This window comes from Lycium barbarum, chromosome 1 (genome assembly GCF_019175385.1).
Source record: "Lycium barbarum isolate Lr01 chromosome 1, ASM1917538v2, whole genome shotgun sequence".
Lineage (NCBI taxonomy): Eukaryota > Viridiplantae > Streptophyta > Magnoliopsida > Solanales > Solanaceae > Lycium > Lycium barbarum.
The window spans coordinates 34,042,983-34,067,088 of record NC_083337.1 but is presented as its reverse complement, the minus strand read 5'-3'; the positions used below and the strand labels follow the sequence as shown (position 1 = coordinate 34,067,088).

Genomic DNA, 24,106 nt, shown 5'->3' with positions numbered 1-24,106 from the left:
AACAACAATATATAGTTTTTAATTTTGTTAATGCAGATATAAAATCAGATTGTGCACCCGTTAATTTTTTCAACAAACATAGAGAAGAGAAAGGATTTTATTCAAGATATTACACCCTTTGAAGATTGTGCTGATCCAAAATAGAGTGTTGTGAGATATTGTGGTGTTAAGAGAAATGATGTTGGGTAGATAGTGTTAGATATCTATAGATCCTTTGGTAGGGTAGGAGGAGGAGACTCATATGAAAATGGTCTTGGTAGGGGAGGGATACTCATGGAGTGACAAAAACACCAGGTGTGAGTACCTCCAAGTTCCCTTGTTGTTGTGAATGTAAAAAATGTTGTTATAAGCATGATACCCTTTAGGATGCTATAAATTCCTTGTCAAATTTGATGTTTTTAGAGTCCTCACAGGGTCATTTTTCTCATTTCCTAGAGTTACTTAAGAAGTGACATGTGTTGTTGACTTGTTGTCCAACTTTGTGTTATCCCTTTTGTTGCCCCTAATTTAGTTTAATATTACTTCAGTTTCCATCACATAATTTGGTAAATAAGAAAAATCACTTTTGAGATATTTTACAAGACCTACTTCAATCTCTCCAGTCCGTAGCCCCCCCTCCCCCTCCCCCTACACACACACACTATTTTTCGTCGGTTGTACTGATGGATAGTCACTAAATTTTCACATGGTAAACAAATATGTGCTACTTGTATTTAACATCAACAAATAATAAATATTATTATACGAATAATATGTTAATTCAATAATTAAGCCTATACTAAAATAGATTTTTAATTACAGGATAGTTCTTTACGTGTCTATAATAATTCATACAAAAATATATAATTTGAGACAAGTTTAGTAATATTTCCTCATAAAATGTGTATGAACATGCTTTGTGGTGGGGGGTGGGGGGGGGGGGGGACCTATAACCTTTTCCATGACATCATTTTTTTTGTGGCATAAATAATGTCGTTAGAGTTCTCAAAACTCTACCAAATTGTGTGAGGATTCACAAAGTCATAAAAAATTCAATTAGGGTAAAAAGAGACAAAAATATTTATGTGAGAACTACAAAAGCATTGTCATCTATCTTTCTATGAGATACCATGCTACATTTCCACTCTTTCGCTTGATAATATTTTTTCATATTTGAGCTCATCAGGAGAGCAACATTTTCCCTTGGAGATACAAATTCCCATAGTGGAGAAAAACATAAAATCTATTAATAGCACCAGAAAACTTACTAAAGTAAAAAAACATTCAAACAACAACAAGTTTTTCCATCCTTTTTTTCTGCTATGCAAAAGCAAGTGTCCTTTCAACTTTCATTTCTTGTTAGCAAACCTTGAAGAAACAATAATATTTGTTATTGGATAGCGTAAGCAACAACTAATTTTGCTTTGAGCATACATTAACAACTTCTAAGAACTTCTCTGTGGATAAGAGTTAGCATGTTTTAATAGTACAAATACACGTAGAGAAGGCTAAAAGAGCAATACAAAATTTAGCAACCACTAAATGTAAGGTGTAGCCTTAATTGGAGATGTGACAACTTTAGAAGGAGATATGTTTTTCTTGATCGACATTTCAATCTAGTATTTTGTGCGACAAACAGGGTTGGAGTTGGGATGAGCCCCAAAATAGTGTGATAATTATATTGGTAAGAAGTCTCACAAGCTCTTTCCCCTTTCTCAAAGGCTTAAATCTATTAAAATCAAAAGTAAATTTACTATTTCATAGAGATGTTATGATTTTTGAAAAAATGAAAAAAAAAAATTGACATCACATAATTAAATCATTAACAACATTCTTAAAAGATAATGATAACACATATATACACTATAAATGAAACTTTACAATGTTGAAATCGTATTTAAAATAAAACAATGAATCCTATCTTCTAATATTCAAAAAAATTAACATTTAGATATCAACTAAAGAAAATGTCTTCAAACGGTAGATCTACGTCCTACCTAAAGAATATAAGTTTGCAAGAACCAAATTTGAATCTAACTTTCTAATAGGATGTAATAGTTAATTAGCACCACTAGCCTTCCAAGCTCTTTTTCATTCCTCAAAGTCAACACATTGGTATGATTCCAAGTTTGGTATTAGGAGTAGCATTTTCAAGTGCTTCAACAACATGAAAATTGAAATCAATCAATTCAATATTTATATATTAAATTAAAGTCCTGAAATATATTTTATTTGATTGAGAATCATGATCTATGAAATTCTGTGTCATATATATGTATCTTTAGAATGCTAAGCATCATTAAAATGACTGATCGTATTTAATGCGGTAAGAGAGAATTTGACCTTTTGTAATTGAATATAATTTTATCATATACTTAGCTCATTACAGTATGTTTCAGTACTTGCCTTCTTATTCACCAGGTTAATTGCAGTATAAAATTATAAATTTACTGATAATTGATTGCAAGATAAATTTACTTTTTGGTAAAAAAATATTTCAGAAGTAGAAATTAAAAGAATGGTAAATGGTCATTCAATTTTTTATGGATATTTAGTAATTCAATTTTATCTCTAGGGACTTCCTACTTTTAGTGTACTATAATTAATCGTCGTAACAAAATTAAGTTGGTTTAAGTAAAATCCAATGCCGCCATAGTTTTCGTATAACTGATCACAAGTGTTTTCTACCAAGTCCAACGAAATAGATGTAATGAAGACGTGTTTTGACTATTAAATTATTAGATGTATTTTTAATTTCTATATTTGAGCAATATAGCTACTGTTACACCTTGGAAAACTCCCCGTTAACGTAAAGTGAATAGGCTAGCAAAGAGCACGACGTATGCGATGTTTCGATAAGTAAGGAATAGCATTTGATGACCCTAGTCGATATTCAAAGACATTTAACGAAAAGGAAGAAGGTTATCAAGGAAAGCAAAGGGTATGTTGTGTGTCGGGTAAGAATTATGAGCGACGAGGTAATGATGGCGTAAAGATGTTTCAGAGACAAGTGATAACGTCCCTTTGATTGGTATTGAGGTGTTAAACAAGTGTAAAGAAGGTTCCATAAGGATTGGAGATCAAACGAGTCGACGAGAACGAAATCGGAACAACTGGGCATTATACGGCCCAACATACGGACCGTATAAATTATACTGGCCATATGTTAGGCCGTATAATTAACCAAGAGGGGCATCACCTATTGGACCAAACATACGGCCCGTATAAAATGTACGGACCGTATGTTGGTCCGTATATCTTGGTCGAGACAGGTTTCAATTTAATATAAGGCCCTCTCTCCCTCATTTCATTTCACTTCTCTACATTTCAAGAAAACTCTAAAACACTCTATAATATTCATCCAAAAGAAATCAAAGGAAATCCATGATCAACTACTTCAAAACCACGAAATCAAGTGTATGAAACCTAACAAAAGTTCATCTACACCAACAAAACTCAAGGGAAATGAGATAGGGTTTTAGTGCAAGAAGAGAAGTTCAACTCAAGGGTTGTTCATCCATCATCTAAGGTGACTTTTATGGTCATTCCATGATGTTTAAGGTATTGGAAGGCTAAGACACTTGGATTGTAGAAAGATATAGGAGATGGGTCATGAAAGAGTGAATAGTGTCATTGTTGAATAATAGCTTGGGATGAATTATGAATGTTGGTATGTTGCGATTGTGAACATGTTATAAATGACATTTAGACCATGGAATAAGTTTTATATATGAGAAAACGCGATAATGAGATATAACCATAATTGTGGAGAAATTGAAGGGAAATGGTGAATTGTAGTAAATGTAGATAAATGATTATTGTTGTTTGCGATATTGTGAATGTTGTTATGAATGTTTGGGAGTTGATATAGAATATGGGGAAAGTGGTAGAAACAAAGGAAATGCAGCCCAATTTTCCCTAGAAATAGTAACACGTGCTTATAGCCGATTAACTAATGTTAATGCGAATTCTCTTGAAGGTAGAAACGTGGGCATTGAAGGAGAACGAGCAAGCGATAGATTAGTTAAACGTAAAAGGTATGCGAGGCTAGTCCTTTCTTTCTATGGCATGAATCCTATAGTATGACTTTCCTTCCTTTTCATGAATCTCTTACATTCCGCAAAAACTATGAGTCTATGTTCATGAATAATTATATGAAATATGTTATGAGCCTAATAATGATGACGATGAGCTTGAGTCTAAGATTCTAGAGTTTATGATATGCCATGCCTATAAGGATAATGATGTCATTTATTGTATGCACTCACCTTAACTACTATTTCCTTCAAGGTGAGGCAGAATGCGTATAAGTGCACCACAATGGAATCGGGGGTTCACGACCTTACGTCACCCCGATAAAGCATGGCTTTCTTGAGTTATTATGGATGTATTATGATATTAGTATGATGAGGATATGATAGGTCCATGAGATATGTGCATGATGCTATCACACTGCACCTATATGGTCGGGCAGACACTGCCAAGGCTGGCAGCTATATGTATACACCATGTCCAGATTGCATGGGCAGACACCACTAGTGGGCGGCACGAGATGGTACCCTGGACGCGGGAGGCCTAGACGCAGGCTAATGATTATCACACCGTACCTATATGGATGGGAAGTTTGTACATTTATGCATACTTGATATGATAATGATTATGAGTAAGCCAGTATGTGTTATTCTTTTATAAGTGACAGTGAGGGTTAGAGAAGAAGATATTCTCAAAACAGCTTTTAGAACTAGATATGGCCATTATGAATTCCGGGTGATGTCGTTTGGGTTGACTAATGCTCCGGCAGTGTTCATGAGTTTGATGAATAATGTATTCAGGCCACTCTTGGATTTATTCGTGATAGTGTTCATTGATGATATTCTGGTATACTCTAGCACAGAATCAGAACATGCAGATCATTTACGTATTGTTCTTGGAATTCTCCGAGCCCGAGAATTATATGAAAAATTTTCAAAGTGCGAGTTTTGGCTGAATTCTGTAACATTTTTGGGCCATGTTATTTCAGATGATGGTATTCGAGTCGACACTCATAAAATTGAAGCTGTGAAGACTTGGCCAAGGCCTACGATGCCTACAGAGGTCCGTAGTTTTTTGGGATTGGCAGGGTATTATAGAAGGTTCGTAGAGGGATTTTCCTCTATTTCAGCCCCATTGACGAAGCTAACCCAGAAGTCAGTCAAATTTCAATGGAATGATGCTTGTGAATGCAGCTTCCAAGAGTTGAAGGACAGATTAACCTCACCTCCAGTCTTAACACTTCCAGAAGGGCCAGAAGGCTATGTGGTGTACTGTGATGCTTTCGGCGTTGGGTTAGGATGCGTGTTAATGCAGCACGGTAGAGCCATTGCTTATGCTTCGAGACAGCTGCGGAAACATGAAAAGAACTACCCAACTCATGACCTTGAATTAGCTGCAGTTATTCATGCATTAAAGATGTGGAGACATTACTTGTATGGTGTGCATGTCGATATTTATACAGATCACAGGAGCCTTCAATACATTTTCAAGCAGAATGAGTTAAATCTGCGGCAGAGGCGGTGGTTAGAGTTATTGAAAGATTACGATGTGAATATTTTGTACCACCCCGGAAAAGCGAATGTAGTAGCCGATGTGCTTAGCCGCTTATCAATGGGCAGTTTATGTGAAGTTCCCCCGGAAAAGAAAGAGATGGTTCACGAGCTCCATCAATTAGCTAATCTTGGAGTACGTCTAATTGATTCAGGTAGTGCAGGGATTGGTATTAATGATCCCACAGTTTCATCTCTGAATGTAGAAGTGAAAGAGCGTCAGTATGAAGATCCTCAATTGTGCCATTACAGAGACACATCTGATGGAAAAGAGAAGTCCCTATTTGAAACTTCCGTGAATGGAATTCTTAGATACCGAGGCAGGCTATGTGTTCCAAATGTCGCAGAATTGCGCCGTCGAATTCTAGAGGAAGCCCATTATTCTCGGTATTCTATTCACCCAGGTGCAACCAAGATGTATCACGATCTCAAATTGATATATTGGTGGGATGGCATGAAAAGAGACAAAGCAGAATTTGTAGCTCAGTGTCCAAATTGCCAGCAAGTGAAAATCGAGCATCAGAAGCCAGGAGGATTATTGCAAGCAATGGAAATCCCTACTTGGAAGTGGGAAGTAATCAACATGGATTTTGTTGTGGGGTTACCTCGTTCCCGAGGAAAGTATGATTCTATATGGGTGATCATTGACAGACTTACGAAAGCAGCTCATTTTCTTCCAGTCAGAACCACATACTCAGTGGAAGACTACGCAAAGTTGCATCTCAAAGAAATTGTGCGACTTCATGGTATTCCACTATCCATTATCATAGATAGAGGAGCACAGTTTACAGCCAAGTTCTGGAAGTCCTTTGAATAAGGTCTAGGTACCCAGGTGAAACTTAGCACGGCATTCCATCTGCAAACTGATGGGCAAGCCGAGCATACTACTCAGACCCTGGAAGATATGCTCCGAGCATATGTGCTGGATTTCGGTGGTAGTTGGGATGATCACTTACCCCTTATTGAGTTTGCATACAACAATAGCTACCATTTCAGTATTCAAATGGCTCCGTATGATGCTTTATATGGAAGGAAGTGCAGGTCCCCAATTGGATGGTTTGAAATAGGAGAAATACAACTAATAGGCCCTGAATTGATTCAGCAAGCGGTAGAAAAATTCAAGGTAATCCGAGATCAATTATTGACAGCCCAAAGTCGCCAAAAATCTTATGCGGACAACCGCCGGTGAGACTTGGAATTTCAGGTTGATGATTGGGTATTCTTGAAGGTACCACCAATGAAAGGGGTGATGAGATTTGGCAAAAAGGGAAAGTTAAGTCCTCGATACATTGGACCTTATAAAATCATCTGCAAGTGTGTTGGAGATCCTACGCGGATTGTTCCAATTGATGATGTCCAAGTAACAGAAAAGCTAGCATATGAAGAAGAACCCATTATCATCTTAGGCAGACACGTATGAAGACTTCGAAATAAGGAAGTAGCTTCAGTCAAGGTCTTGTGGCGAAACAACAACCGAGAAGAAATGACTTGGGAAGCGAAAGAGAAAATGAAATCCACATATCCACACTTATTCCAACCCCCAAGAGAGATTCAAGATGAAACACCAATAATATAAGGTATGTATGCTTACTTTTCATGCTTTTGGTCGTGTGTGGCCAATTTATAGTTTCATTGTGTTGTGGCCCTATGAGACAATATAATTATGGGTTGTTGTGACAGGATGGTAGTGCCCTATTACAGGAGAAACTCTGGCGAAATTTTCATAAAATTCCCGAGTGTTTAACATTCGAGGAAGAATGTTCCAAAAGGGGGGAAGAATGTTACACCTTGGAAAACTCCCCGTTAACGTACAGTGAATAGGCTAGCAAAGAGCACAACGTATGAGATGTTTAGATAAGTAAGAAATAGCATTTGATGACCATAATCAAGATTAGAAGACATTTAACGAAAAGGAAGAAGGTTATCAAGGAAGGCAAAGGATATGTTGTGCGTCGGGTAAGAATTATGAGCGACGAGTAAAGATGTTTCAGAGACGAGTGATAACGTCCCTTAGATTTTTATTGAGGTGTTAAATAAGTGTCAAGAAGGTTCCATAAGGATTGGAGATCAAACGAGTCGACGAGAACCAAATTGGAACAACTAGGCATTATATGGCCTAACATACGGACTGTATAAATTATACTGGCCGTATGTTAGGCCGTATAATTAGCCAAGAGGGGCATCACCTACTGGACCAAACATACGGCCCGTATAAAATGTACGGACCGTATGTTGGTCCGTATATCTTGGTCGAGACAGGTTTTAATTTAATATAAGGCCCTCTCTCCCTCATTTCATTTCACTTCTCTACATTTCAAGAAAACTCTAAAACACTCTCTAATATTCATCCAAAAGAAATCAAAGGAAATCCATGATCAACTACCTCAAAACCACTAAATCAAGTGTATGAAACCTAACAAAAGTTCATCTACACCAAAAAAACTCAAAGGAAGTGAGTTAGGGTTTTAGTGCAAGAAGAGAAGTTCCACTCAAGGGTTGTTCATCCATCATCTAAGGTGACTTTTATGGTCATTCCATGTTGTTTAAGGTATTGGAAGGCTAAGACACTTGGATTGTAGAAAGATATAGGAGATGGGTCATGAAAGAGTGAATAGTGTCATTGTTGAATAATAGCTTGGGATGAATTATGAATGTTGGTATGTTGCGATTGTGAACATGTTATAAATGACATTTAGACCATGGACTAAGTTTTATATATGAGAAAACGCGATAATGAGTTATAACCATAATTGTGGAGAAATTGAAGGGAAATGGTGAATTGTAGTAAATGTAGATAAATGATGATTGTTGTTTGTGATATTGTGAATGTTGTTATGAATGTTTGGGAGTTGATATAGAATATGGGGAAAGTGGTAGAAACAAAGGAAATGCAGCCCAATTTTCCCTAGAAATAGTAACACGTGCTTATAGCCGATTAACTAATGTTAATGCGAATTCTCTTGAAGGTAGAAATGTGGGCATTGAAGGAGAACGAGCAAGCGATAGATTAGTTAAACGTAAAAGGTATGCGAGGCTAGTCCTTTCTTTCTATGGCATGAATCCTATAGTATGACTTTCCTTCCTTTTCATGAATCTCTTACATTCCGCAAAAACTATGAGTATATGTTCATGAATAACTATATGAAATACGTTATGAGCCTATTAATGATGACGATGAGCTTGAGTCTAAGATTCTAGAGTTTGTGATATGTCATGACTATAAGGATAATGATGTCATTTATTGTATGCAATCACCTTAACTACTATTTCCTTCAAGGTGAGGCAGAATGCGTATAAGTGCACCACAATGGAATCGGGGGTTCACGACCTTACGTCACCCCGATAAAGCATGGCTTTCTTGCGTTATTATGCATGTATTATGATATTAGTATGATGAGGATATGATAGGTCCATGAGATATGTGCATGATGCTATCACACCGCACCTATATGGTCGGGCAGACACTGCCAAGGCTGGCAGCTATATGTATACACCATGTCCAGATTGCATGGGCAGACACCACTAGTGTGCAACATGAGATGGTACCCCGGACGCGGGAGGCCTAGACGCAGGCTAATGATTATCACACCGTACCTATATGGTGGGCAGCTTGTACATTTATGCATACTTGATATGATGATCATTACGAGTAAGCCACTATGTGTTATTCTTTTATAAGTGACAGTCGTATGCAGTTGCTCCTTATTGATGCTTCCTTTATCTCATTGACGTATTTTCATTACTTATGCCTCTCATACTCAGTACAATGTTCGTACTGACGTCCGTTTTCTTTGGACGCTGTGTTCATGCCCACAGGTATACAGGGAGGTGAGCTTGATCCAGACTCATAGAAGATAGTGGCTGATTGAGAGCACTCAATTGTTCTGGAGGTGCCGTGATTATGCTTTTGTGTATATTTGTATATTTTTGGCACGACGGGGTCCTGTCCCGTCCCTATGTCTAGCACTCCAGTAGAGGCTCGTAGATACGCAGTGTAGGGTATATGGTCTCACAAGGTCTGTACTGTATATGTATTTATATTATTTTGATGGCCGAAATGCTTACATATATATACAAGGGTATTTATATTCTCAAATGAAAAATGATTTCCTATATGATTTGAGTATGAAATTAATGTAAAGAACGTTTAATAAGAATGATGAGTAGTAGAACGAGTGGTGCTCGGTGGTTAGCCCCGGGTACCCGTCACGGCCCCTAGTCGAGTCGTGACAGCTACTATAAGACAAATTCAAGATACTATAATACTGCCGGGCAAATAGATGAGAAGTTCAACTAACATATCCCTTTAAATCCTCCTTATTGCATGCATGTAAAACCTATATAGAGCAATATGGAAAACCAACGAAATATCAAAATTTTATTTTCTTTTAGAGCATTTTTCACTAAGCTTCTGGGATCAAAGAAAACAATGACTCAATATTACAACCTAACCTTCATCTTCCTGCTCACATTTCTCTGTTTTATGCATGAGCACATGATAACTACTGCAAATGCGCGTCACCTTCTAGAGATGTCTGCCTCTAAAATTCCTTAACCAGAATTCCCGAAATCTTCAAACATGAAATAGCCCGAGTTTCTAAGTGTGCTAATGCTCGAGCTTTCATCGAAAAAGCCTGAGGACCCAGCTACGCTGATGCCCAAGCTGCCATCTTGGCCAAAGCCTGAGGTCCCAGCTGGGCTGAAGCCCTAACTTCCATCTTGGCCAAAGCCTGAGGATCCAGTTATGCCAAAGCCCGAGCTTCCATCATGGCTGAAGCTTAAGGTCCCAGCTGCGAAGCCCGAGCTTCCATCTTGGCCAAACCCTCAGGTTCCAGCTTCACCGAAGCTCGAGTTTCCATCTTCGCAGAGGTCCCAGCTGCGTCGAAGCCCGAGCTTCCATCTTGGAAAAAGCCTGAGGTCCCAGCTGCGCCGAAGCCTAAATTTCTGTCTTGGCCAAAACTTGAGGTACTAGCTATGCCGAAGCCCGAGTTTCTATCTTGGTCAAAGCCTGAGGTCCCGGCTACTTCGAAGCCCGAGCTTCCATCTTCGAAAAAGCCTTAGGTCCCAGCTGCATCAAAGCTTGATTTCCATCTTGGCCTAAGCCTAAGGTCCCAGCTGCGCCGAAGTCCGAGTTTCAATCTTGGTCAAAACCTGATGTCCCAGTTGCGTCGAAGCCTAAGTTTCCATCTTGGCCAAAGTCAAAGGTCCCAGCTGCGACGAAGCCTGAGTTTCCATCTTGGCCAAAGCCTCAGGTTCCAGCTGCGCCAAAGCCTGAGCTTCTATCTTGGCCAAAGCCTCAGGTCCCCGCTACGCCAAAGCCCGAGTTTCCATCTTGGCCAAAGCCTCAATTCCCAGCTGCATGGAAGCTCGAGTTTCCATCTTGGGCTGAAGTCCCAGCCGCGCTGAAGTCTGAGCTTCCATCTTGGCCAAAGCCCGAGCTTCCAAGTTGGCCAAAGCCTTCACTTTCTCCACTACACAAATCCTCTACTCCTTGAGTAGCTACGGTGTCCTTCGTATGCCATAACACACATATTTTATTGGCAGAATAATTCATTTGTAGTTTTTGATCTCGAATGTACCTTGTTTCACGAGTTATGAAGTCATACATATATGTATTTCTTATATGGTGTAGTAAAGCTATAATCAATGTGACATTCGGGAGTTACTTTGGTATATAAGTACTTGTCATTAGCCATTTTAGATTTTGCTCAGTCGTTGATGTTCGTTGATTCTTTACCTCTCTGCTTTCAGCAAAATGTTACCATTATTGCATTTAATCTCGTATATTTATACATATAACAAAAATATTTAAGTGCCAGCGGGATTGATTGCTCTGAAATACACTTCACATATTTTGGTGTATATTACACCTAGCCAACTAAAAATTAATTAACCTTTTTTTGATAAACTTTCATATTACGGCCAATCTTTCAGTTATGTCTGAGAAAATAACTTCTTAATTAGTGGAACTGCATGTCTAGTAGTTATCACTTATCAAACCAAGATACTGTAGTTAATTTTATCAAAACTAAAATTATCAATCTATTGTTGTTTCTTAAAAAGAATTTTAGGCATGTGATCTATGAGCAATCACGGACATGTCTGTTATGAATTTACTAGGTTTCTTCATTTATAACATTGGTCACAATGACTAAAAATTAGATATACAAATAAAATTTTATTTACCTCAGCTTTTTAAAATCTATTTTAATTACTCTATCCACGAATGGATAAAATTCCTATATTAGATTAATACATTTCATTTGAAAAATAAATTTAGTACATTTCATATAAAACCCATATTTCTATGTAAAGTAGGAAAAAACCAGCAACACGACAATCATATTAACATTGTGCTATATCCTGTTTTGTTTCATTCATGTTTTAATAGATGTGAGGTGACTCTCTTTTGCCAATTTTAGTTAATTTGATTCATAAACAGAGGGAAAAAAATATATGAAACGATATAACTACATTGTGATTTACCAATTTAGCGGTGTACAAAACTTGTAGGAGTATTATGTGATGTCTAACTTGTCAAACTTCTCTATAATGGCAGCGTTTTTCATGACGGCTATAGTGAGGGTGTTGTTATGTATGTATACTAGCATTTAATGTATAGATCTCATTTAGCTGTTATAAATAAAATTACGCAAATAATTATTTTTATGTACTTTTTATGTGAGAAACGGAAATAATATACTTGTTAATTTGAAAATCTCATTTTTTTTTCATATCTCATTAATTAAAAATTAAAAAGATTAATAAATTAATAATAAATCTATAACTAGATGTACCATACAGATAAAGAATTAAAATCTAAGCAACATATGCATTTAAAATTAATTGAGAATCTAAATATTTCAAGTGTGACATAAGAATTTTTCAGTTGTAGGTTGTTTCGTAAATTGTACTCTCTTAGTGATAATATAACGCTTAAATTGAAGAAGAATTTTGTCCAAACTTTCCTCAGAAGAGAATTGAACAGCTTTTCCTGAAAGGTTGTTTAAGAGCTAAACAGTGGACTTAAAATAGACTAATTAGCTACCAAAATCAAGGAAATAAGTATCAAATTTATACAGTGGATAGAAAATAGGTGATTTTGAAAATTTTCATGACTAAATCAGATTATTATGAGAAATATACTTGTTTCCTTTTAGATATTTGTACTTGAAATTTACTATGTGCATGATATTAATGATGATTATCATAAATATTTTAATAATTTATTTTGTACACAAATATTTCTTACAAAATAATATTATACAATGTGTTGAGTATGACTGTTATAGAGAGGTAATTTTACAAAGAGTATACCGCTATATTGAATTCCACTATTGTTATAGGTATAATGTTATCATAGAGAAGTAAAATACAACATGAAAAATCGGTTCCGTAGAATATTATGTCGTTGTAATGAAATGTAATTACAACGAATGAAAATTATAGAGGGGATTGACTATAGTTAGTTCTTTAAATCACCTTGCTTCTTTATAGCTTGATTAACTAGTAATCCAAGATCAATTCTCCAGCTTGATATAAGGAAATTAAACATGTGGCTTTTTTGTTTGGCACAAGTAATATCTAGCAAACTTTCCTAGCTCAATATATTCGAATTAGCTGGTAACCAAAACAAGTAGGTTAGCTTAAAATACGATTAATTTCTTTAAAAGGAAATTGAACCAATGTAAAAGATTTTACAAGTATCGGCATATTAGATATGATGATGATGGATTTTGATTATTACATTATAGTTAAATATTTGAGCTACCAAAAAACAAATTGTCAATGTCACATCCAAATCTGATCGAGTTTTTACGTTATAGTTAAATATATATTTGCCATCTATCTTTCTATACTATCCCTATGAAACTACCAATTTGATGGTTATGTTACGAGCCTTCCAATGATTTTTTTTAATTAAATTTTTTCCCATTGGGCATTTTATTTATCCAAAATCAAAAGAATTTATCAAAATGGCTAGGGCCAAACGGACCTGACCCAAATAAAAGGCCATTTAAAATTCTTGGCCCAAAATACTAAAAAAGAAATAAAATGAAAAAGACAAAATAAAATAATGGTTGAATTAGGCAACCAGATTTGCTTTTGTTGCTTCTCTCTCTTCTTGTTCGATATACTCTAGAACCTTCATAGCTGCGCTTGTGAAAATGATTAAATTGACTTTGATTCACGCCGATGGTGTCACTTTCCGATGGTATCATCCTTCTCAGGTATGTTTGTCTTCCTTTTGTTCCCGATTTGAGCTGCATCTGAACTGAACATCCTTTATTTAACTGTTTTGTTGCTTGGCTTATTGTGTTATTCTATTCCCTCTAGAAACAACTATTAATTGATGTTTTTGTCTCTTGCATAAGCTAAATCGAGGGATGATGAGGCTCTTGCAACCCCTTTTATAAGCCGCCATTAATGTTGACCAAGTTCTGGTACGAATCTTATTTTCCTTTGCCTGTTCTTATCATGTTTTGCCTGATGTTGTTGTTGCTTCCTGTGTTTCCTATCTTGCCTGTAGGACTCCATGATTTTGGATTTAAATTTGAGCTTCGCTTTTTTGCATTTTACATATCTGCTTCTTATCCTGTGTATATACTTCCCCAGATGTGTTTTTGCCTTGTACTTCCTCTGTGTTGCTTGCTGTTGTAGATTATTTTCCATGTACAGACCGTGTTTTATATTCATCATTTTGTGCTGAGTCTGTATTGAAATTATCTGCTTCAGTACTCGCAAAAAAGAACACATAGTTAGTGTAAAAAACCACCATAGTCTCCTCCCTAAGGATTTGACTAGGGTGGTGGTGCCTCCCATTCCATTTCTTTCCTCCATCTTGACCTGTTTCCTCCTTTTCTCCAGAATATCGCTCATTATTTGATTCTGATCCCAATAAATTGAATTTGGGACTTGTCACTGTTTAAAATCTTCCTTTTGTAACTTTCAAACTCTTAAAATGTTTGGCAATGAAATGAGCCAATATCAAGAGCCTGATTTGCCAATGCATCAGCCAAATTGTTCCCTTCCTTCAATATATATGTATAGATGATGTCCATTCCCACCTCCAATATTTATATCTCCTCTACCCATTGAGAAATTTGCCAAGGTGGCTTCTAATCTTCTGTAAGCACTCTGTGTATTAGCTGTGAGTTTGTTTGCATGATAATACGATCCATCTGAACATTATTGCAATACCTCATAGCCTCCAGAACTCCTTTAACCTCTGCTTCTGTATTTGTAGCTGTTCCTATATCCTCTGCTTGGCCCCCTAAAGCTCCATCACAGTTACATTTAATCCATCCTTCTGGTGGGAATTCCCAGATCACCTTAGTAATCTTTATATTAGGTTCTCCTCTTCCCATCATTTGCAGCACAAGATTCCATCTGTTACGCAATTGCTTAATAGATAGATTTCTTGTCAAGATCTGTCTTTGAATTGTTGTATATATCAAAAAAATTACTCTGCCTACTGATCTTTTCCCCCGTATCTTTGATTGCATTCATCCTCTTCCACAACTCCCAAATAATAAAAACAGGTACAGCTTGAAATATTTATTTTAATCTACCAGTAACTGGAGCCTGCCACCATTTAACAATCCTTTGTTGTAGTGGTAATCCATCAATTTGTATCCCTGCAATAGAAGAAAAGTTGAACCATGTCCTATTAGTTGAATATGATATGGCAAAGTGGTGTTGGATTGTCTTCTCCCTTGGATTTGAGCAACGCCAATACCTTGAGGCCATGTTATACTTCATCCCTTTCAAAACATCATCTACTGGCACTTTAAATCTCTAACATCTCCATAGAAAAAAGTGATATTTTGAAAGGTAATCCTTTCATCCACATGTATTTATATGATTCTCTTTGCTCTCTTCTTGATCTGATAAAGTCCCACGCTGATTTGACATAAAATTTCCCATTTGTTTCTAGTAACCACCATGGTCTATCCATTCCTTTCTTTGATTGTGATGTCCTAATGTTGTAGACAATATGTTGGCATACATCAGTAGGCAAAATTGTCTCCAACTTCTATTCATTTGATTGTCCTTATTCATTTATCATTTCTGACATATTCCAGACACTCCCATCAAATCCTTCCACTGCATAATATAAAGCACCCAAGCCAGTCCAATTGTCATACCAAAATAATGAGTTTCCCATTCCACACTGCCACCATATCTGATTTTCTATTAAATCCCTGGCTAGTAGAATCTTCTTCCATGCTTGTGAACCCTGTTTCCACTGCACAATCACTGTATTTTCTTTCCTAAAATGCTTGTTACTCATATATGCACTCCAAACATATTGCTTAGTCCTAAAATTCCACCATAATTTGCAAAACGGTGCCACTGACATATCATGTAATGAGCTGAATCCTACTCCTCCTTCTATTACTGGAACGCACAAGTTGTTCCATGATGTCCAGTGTCTACTTTTTCCCCCTATAGTATTACTCCAAAAAACTTTGGCAAACATTTTATGAAATTCCTTGATAACACCTATAGGTGGACTCACTGCTGATAGTAGATGCATATGTAGACTTTGTAACACATGTTTGATTAGTACAACGCTTCCTCCAAAGGATAGTAACTTCCCCTCCCAGCCTTGTAATCTATTCATCTACCCTCATTATTTTGCATGCAAAAAATTCCTTTCTGCTTCTGCTATGATATATGGGGCATCCCAAGTAAGTAAAAGGAAAATATCTTCTTCCTATTCCTGTCACAATTTCCACTATAATACTTACATCTCCTGGGACATTTTTGTGCATATACACTACACTCTTCTCTTTTTTAATCATTTGCCCGGATGGAGCTTCATATTTCCACAGAATATCCATAATTAGTTGCAAAGAGCCTATCTCTGCTGATGAAAATATAATCATATCATCAGCATAGGCTAAGTGGTTCACTTTTGGACTCCATTCATATCCTTTAAATTGTGGATCCTGATATAGAGCATTTAAATTCCTTGTAAGTACTTCAGCAACAATAATAAATAAAGTAAGATATAGTAGATCCCCTTGCTTTACTCCTCTTGAAGATTGAAAAAATCCCTTTTGTTGACCATTCACCAAGACTGAATACCAATTATTACTGATGATCCTAAACACCATGTCTATCAGTCTTTTAGAAAAGCCAAATTTCCTCAACACCTTTACCATGAACAACCAAGACACTCTATCATAAGCCTTTGCCATGTCTAATTTCATTACAACATTGGCAGTTTTTGTTCTTAGTCTTATATCCGAGACAATTTCTTGAGTTAGCAGGATGTTCTCCACAATTCTTCTCCCCTACACAGACCCTACTTGGTTCAAGGATATAATCTCATATAGAATATTAACTAGTTTTTCATGGATCAATCTTGAGAAAATCTTATTATTAAAGTTGCTTAAACTAATTGGTCTCATGTCTGAAAAGGAGTTGATGATATCCTTTTTGGGCAGCAAAACCTAATTAGTATGAGAAATAAATCTAGGAAGTTTTGCTCCACAAAAGAAAGCCATGACCATATTTATGACATCTTCTTTTATAATTTCCCAAGAAGTTTGAAAGAACACCCCTGTTAAACCATCTGGTCCACTGGCACTTTCCCCATTTAGGCTAAAAATTACCCTCTTAATTTCTTTCTCAGTAGGATAGTCAACAATAAGATCATTCTGCTCTTTAGATATCATTGGAGGCACATGATCCAAGATTTCAAGAGATGGTGGATCTGCCCCTCTGGTAAACTGCTCCTCATAGAATCTGATTATGTAACGACCCGTTTGGTCGTTATAGTCTTTTAGGCATTTTTGCCCTTCCTTGAGCATTAATTAGCTTAATTTTGATTCAAGGGGACCGTTGGCACGCTTTTCGAGGTGTCTAGACCGAATTCGAGCAACTTTTGTGAAATATAGGCTTAAAGTGAAAAATAATTGACCCAAAGTTGACTTTTGGATAAACAGACCTTTTTCGGGATTCCGTCGATTTCGAGAGGTCCGGACCGCCGTTTAGAACTTGCGTGTGTATTTGGTTTTGTTCCCAATACACTCGGATATATTTTGGGACTTGGGTTGGGAAATTAGAATTAAGGCATCGGGGGTTGACTCGATCAACGAGACCTCCGTTGGAAATTCCGAGGCCACGGGGGCGTTCGTAGCGTGTTTTTATATTTGTCTATATGTATGGTATGTGAGCAGATGGCCTCGGGAACTAGTCAAAAAATCAGATCAAACGGTGAAACCTGGTAAGTTTTGGTGTCTGGTGCCCGCTTTGGCGGTACCAGCACCGCGACAGCAGTACTACTAGAGTGTAGCCCTGCCGCTGGAGCGGTCCAATGGGTTTTCCTTGACCGCTGAAACGGTCAAGTGACCGTTGAAGCGGCACCGCTGGGGCGGTCCCATTGCCGCTAAAACGGGTGATGGGCAGTGGGTATTATTAATGATGTGTTAAAAGCCCTTTAGACTCTCATTTATTTCTATTTCAAAGTTTGACCTTGAGGGAACTGCTCTTAGAGATATTTGGAGGATATTCTTGGAGGTAAATCTTGCTAATTCCTTTACTCTTCCTTTAATCATTATTATCTTAGATTCCCCCTTTCCTTCAATAATCCCTCAGTAATGGAAGTTGGAAAAGGGTTTTGATGAACATTTTCTCTATGCTTATTAATGACGAAACTGATGGGGTTTATGTTAGATTTTGATGAATCCAAGCTTGTTAATCATATATCTTCCATTTCTAGTGTTGAATTTCGGAATCAAAAAGTTTGGGTTTATACCCAAACTGGGGGGTTTTGTTTCAAATTCTAAATTGGGGAAATCTCTGAGTTAATTTAGCAATTAGTGGTTAGGTTATGATCACCTAATGCTTAATTTGATATTTTGCTTCTGAATTTTTCGTTTTGCCCTTGTGGGCCTGTTTTAACAATTTCTAGGGTTAGGATTGACCTAAATAGATTGGTATTAATATTAGTATCATTCTTCATGATTTCTAATCTAGATTTCAATTATGCTTCAACTACTTTAGTTCTGAGGTTCAGCGGAAAGGCAAGGAAAAGGAGTGAGTTATTGGTGTTGCGGTTCGGCCATCTTGGTAGGTTATGGCTTACCCTTGGTGAGACTTCATATAGCAAAGCGCATATTTAGATTATATTATCTGAGACAGCATGTGAACTTTCGGTATGAAGTTTGGTTGAATATTGCCTTAGGTTGGGCCCTGTTATGTGTTTGGGGCTAGCCATCCCGTTATGTTGTGATTTGATTGTTCTATTGTGTTGGCTTGATGCCATGCGTTGTTGATAGATGTTGGTTCCTATTTTATCATCTTGATTACGATATTGTTGGCGTACCCACTGTTGGTACTTGTGATTTGGTTATATTGTTGGCGTACCCACTGTTGGTATTTGTGATTCCGATATATTATTAGCATATCCATTGTTGGTACTTGGGATATTGAGCATGACTATTGATGTTGATACATGCATTGCACGCGCTCTCATTTTAATGATACACTATTGAGATTCTAATGATATTTGATGAACCACCTTGATGAGCTAGGCTCGGTTTTACTTGAGTGACGTGAGATGGCCGATATCTGATGTTAGTTTCGAAATCGTTGATTGCATCACCGATATCCGATGTTAGTTCCAGAATTGGTGAGTGTATGGACCCTGCAGGTCCCCTAGAGTGGTGTCGGTGAGAACCCCCTATCGGCAAAGATTCGAGGTCCCGTATGTCTGTTGGGTAAAGATCCGGGATAGGTGGTACTTAGACTTCGCGAGTCACACTGGGTTGTGCTACCGAGACGTCGATATTTTCGTCCGGAGTACATGTGTACATTGCATTTGCATGGCATTGCATTGCATTATGGCTTGATTTATTAGATGATTTTGGTTCTATATTTGTTATGTTAGATCCGGACTCGATATATTCAGTCTTGGCACAATTAGGATTAGATGCTTTACCTAGGCAATGAGGTGTGCTTGGTTTTGATTATGTTTGATTTGTACTTCTTGGTTTGTCTGCCTATGTGCTATATTATCTGAATTGCATTAGCTATGCTAGGTCGGCCGATGATGCCTATCAGTACTGTTGTTTTGTACTGACCTGCAGTTGCGGCATTCTTTTATTAATGAAGAGTATCAGGTCAGATCCACTTCTTTGACGCGTGGTTGATAGTCATTTCAGCATTATCTTCGAGTTTCCCGGGTGAGCATGGCCGTTCGCTGCCTTGAAGACTTCTCTATCTTTATGTCCTATTCTATTTAGAGACATAGACACTTATGCATTATTATTCCAAACTTGTATTATTTCCCGTTTATATGCTCTTGTATTATTCAGACTAGACCCTGGGGGTATAATTATTATTCTGCACTATTCTACTATATATATATATATATATATATATATATATATATATATATATATATATATATATATATATATATCTACCGTAAGACTATCTTATCTATTCTTTTCCACTTCATTAAGTTATTATTCAGACTAGACCCTGGGGGTATAATTATTATTCTGCACTATTCTACTATATATATATATATATATATATATATATATATCTCCCGTAAGACTATCTTATCTATTCCTTTCCACAGCCCGAAGGCGCGGCAGAGCGAGAGGCTACGGGGCCGCCACAGCTAGGGGTGGGGCTCCTGTGGTAGGACAGCACCGAGAAAGATCGCCGTCTCCTGATCCCTAGGATGTGGCTCCAGTATAGACATAGCCCGAGGTTACTTCTAGCCAGGCCATGTAGGATACTATGCCTAGGGTCTTACTTCATCTTGATGACCCGCAGGCGGCAGCCGGTGTTACAACTCCTGGCGGGGGTTCATAGACTAGGGTTGGGGCGAAGACCCCTGAGTAGGGACCTACACGAGTAGCACATCCCGCCGCAGCTATGGCTCTTCGCATTGTTGCGATACCCGCTCTTGGTGATGATGTTAGGCCCATGAAGTACGCTGTTATGACTGCTTCTGATCAGGATCTTGTTGGGAGATTCAGGAAGTTAGAGCTGCCGGGGTTCTCTGGTGCTTCGTCTGAGGATGCTTATGAGTTTATTCTTGATATGCTTGAGTTACTGCACCGTATGGGGATAGTGGAGACCCACGACGTTGATTATATGTCCTACCAGTTTTGCAGAGATGCGAAGACGTGGTGGAGGTATTTCATGGTGTGCAGACCTGGGGATTCTCCTCCTTTGACTTAGACTCAGTTCTACCCGACCTTCCTTGAGAAGTATGTGCCCCGATCTTTGTGAGAGGAGCGTAGGGAGGAGTTCTTGCATCTTGAGCAGAGGGACATGTCTTTGGACTCCTATGTGACCCATTTCCTATATCTGGCCTGTTATTCTACTCCGTTGATCCCTACTGAGGCCGATCAGATCAGGCGTTTTGTTGGAGAACTAGTAGGCTCTCTACAGATTCCTTGTCTTCAGATGGAGTCTATGGGGGCTTTATTCCAGTCCATTATCGAGCATGCTTCATGGCTGAGGGCGCTAAGGCCCGTGCTTTTGGTGGTGGTGACAAGAAGCCACGTCAGATTGGTAGTTATGGTGGTTCTAGTTCAAGGGGTGCCTGTCAGTTTTTGAGGCCGCATTAGCCATATTCTGGCCGTCCTGTGCATTCAGCATTACAGGTTTCCCCCAATGAGCCACCTAGGCAGAGAGCTCCTAAGAGTTCGATCTCCGGACAAGTGCACAGGGCTGCTTCATCCGGGTCTTCAGCTTCTGTGTATTAGCGTTCGTCTCCTCTCACCTGTTATTCTTGTAGAGAGTTTGGGCATATTTCTAGGAGATGTCCCAGACCCAAGCGGGATTATAAGCCATGGAGGACTATAATATAATCTAGTTGTCGTGATGGGACATCTCAGAGGGGTGGTGTGAACTCAGGCCGCGGTACTTCGCATGGTTCTAGAGGTGGTTCCCAGTAAGCTAGAGGTGGTTCTCAGAGTGCGAGAGGGGGATATTAGACTGGGCATGGTGTAGCCCATTGTTACTCAGTTTCTAGTAGGCCCGAGGGAGAGGCCTCAGATGCTATGATTTCAGGTAACATTTATGTCCGTCATAGAGTAGCATCTGTGTTATTTGATCTCGGATTCACCTATTCACATGTATCTGCATTTCCTGCCATTGGTTAGGATAGGCCTTGTGATAGCGTAGATATACCTATTCATGTGTGTACTCCAGTCGGAGATTCTGTGATTGTTGATCGAGTTTATCGGTCTTGTTTGTTACTTTTATAGGGTATGACATTTGGGTAGATTTGGTGATTCTCAATATGGTGGACGTTGATATTATATTGGGGATGTCTTGTGTTACATCCCGTACTTTTGTACATTGGATTTGTCGTAAGTTAATCGACATAAGTTCAACTACAATATTATTTTTGATGTTATAAGTATTTATGCTATGTTTAACAAGTGATAAGTAAGTATCATGGAGGTTAAACGAATCGGAGAAAATAAGTTTTGTCAAAGTTTGGAAGTTGAACAAGTTATACGAATTATATGGAATTTTGGTCATATTCAAGTATGCAAATAAAGAGATCAGGGTATAAAAATTTGAGGTCCCGAAATAATTTAGGACTTAACAAGTGTGACTACGGTGATTGAGAATGATATTTAGTTTATGTATAAAGAGGCTATGGACTAAAGTTCTACCACATGATTACGATATTGGTTATAGGTGCTAAAAGTGATTCATGTTTAAGCGAATTGAGATCAAGAAATTAATTATATGGGTAATTGATTAAATGTTCGGATAAAGTGGGAAAGTTCGGAATTTATTTGGTAAGTGTAGTGGGAGACAAAGGGGCATAGCCCTCAACAAAGGGACAAATGTCAACGTCCATGACACATGGGTCCATTACAAAGAAAGGAACATAGGACTAATACTATTTGAGGATCTGTTAGTGGAACATTTTTAGACAAGAATGTATTATTTGGGTGGACCCCATGGTTCACACATAGGGATATATTTAACATCCCTTTAATTATGTTTCTCACAACCAGAACAATATATGAAAAGCAGCAACTTAGCTCCTTTACTGAACGGGTTCTAATCAAGAAAATATAGCAAGGTTCTACACAAAAAATATATATATATATACAAGGAACGATATAAAGGTTATGCCCGCGTTGATTTCCTCTGAATGATAGCAAATCAGAGATTTCTTTGAAGTGGATTAAAGTGAAAAAAGAGTAGTTCTTGGCATGTAAGGTAACAATTCCCCTCTCCTAGATATATTTAAATTAATCCCAGTCACACCAAAATTGTGAGATGGGAACTACGAAATTAATTGCGACAAATCGGATAAGTTATTGTTGTTGTTGTGTGGGCTGATTTGAGGTATATTTTTCAGTTGTGTTGTGGCTAAAAATTGTTGGAGTAACTCAAGTATATTGTTTTTGTTGTCATTGATATGTATTTTGAAGGAAAGAAAAATTGGAGAAGTGTGTTTGATAATCGTATCCGGGCTTGTCGCTCGTCGTGAGATATTGACGACTTGTTATTGATATATTGTGCCTAGTTGTTGATATTGTACTTGTAGTGTTTCACTGGTTGTTGTTGTTGTTGATATGTGGAGTTGGAGGAAGTCAATGTTACAGGGGAGGTGCTGCCCAAATTTATATAGACAAGTTACTAACGTAGAGATTCGACTAAGTCTCTTTACGATGTTAATCATGGACGTTATTGTATTAATGTAGATTGAATTGTATTGTGGACTGCTTTGGAAACCATTGGGGAGACGAGGGGATTTAGTTACGTTAACGTTGTTCCTTCTTTTCTGGGCATGATTCCATATGTGGTAAGAGTGTAACGAACCTTATGACTAGAGATTTGTCAAAGTAGAGATTGTCATGTTATTGCATAGTTTCCGAGTGTTATGTTATTCTTTCTGAGGGGCCATATCCCCTCCCTATTTCCTTGGGTTTATAGAGAGACAGGAGAGACATGTTACAGTATCAGTATTATTCAACATATGCATGATATACATATAATTTCTTTAGCCTGGCCACTTGGTCAGTGAGACCGATATGTTTGGTCTATGGGTCAGTGAGAGACAGATTGCCTGGCTGACGGGTCAGTGAGACATATTGCCTGGCGACTTGGTCAGTGAGATTTTACAGTTGCCTGGCCACTTGGTCAGTGAGATATATAATAGTATTATATTCTATTTCATATGAGACAGGTCAGGTGAGACATTCAGGGCGTTCTTTGGCCTCCAGATTATTACATTTTCAGTTAAGTTATCTATTGCCTTACATACTCGGTACATTATTCGTACTGACTCCCCTATTGCCTGGGGGGGGGCGGGCTGTGTTTTATGCCCGCTGGTCCCGAGATATAGGTTGGTGATCTATCTATTAGGATGTCAACACAGCAGATGAGGCTGATGCACTCCATTTGTTCCGGAGATGCCAGGAGTCAGCATGGTCTTATGTATATTTGTGTATGCACATATGTATGGGTATGGAGGGGCCCTGTCCCGGTCACGTTATGTTATGTTTTCTAGTAGAGCCTTGTAGACAGTTATGTAC

At 37.9% G+C, this 24,106-nt stretch overlaps 1 protein-coding gene and 1 long non-coding RNA gene across 2 annotated transcripts in view; both read left to right on the top strand.

Annotated features, from left to right (window-relative positions):
• Positions 1-10,170: 10,170 nt before the first annotated feature.
• LOC132611060 (protein PELPK1-like) lies at positions 10,171-11,056 on the top strand. Its single transcript, XM_060325474.1, has 3 exons — positions 10,171-10,248; positions 10,291-10,389; positions 10,664-11,056. Exons 1-3 carry the CDS (start codon positions 10,171-10,173, stop codon positions 11,054-11,056), a joined length of 570 nt encoding a protein of 189 aa, XP_060181457.1.
• A 2,453-nt stretch (positions 11,057-13,509) lies between these two features.
• The window catches only part of LOC132634157 (uncharacterized), a 32,986-nt gene continuing 22,389 nt past the window's right edge, over positions 13,510-24,106 (top strand). Inside the window, exons 1-2 of the long non-coding RNA XR_009580062.1 lie at positions 13,510-13,792; positions 13,937-14,005. This is a non-coding gene — a long non-coding RNA (uncharacterized LOC132634157). The remainder of the gene's footprint in view (positions 13,793-13,936; positions 14,006-24,106) is intronic.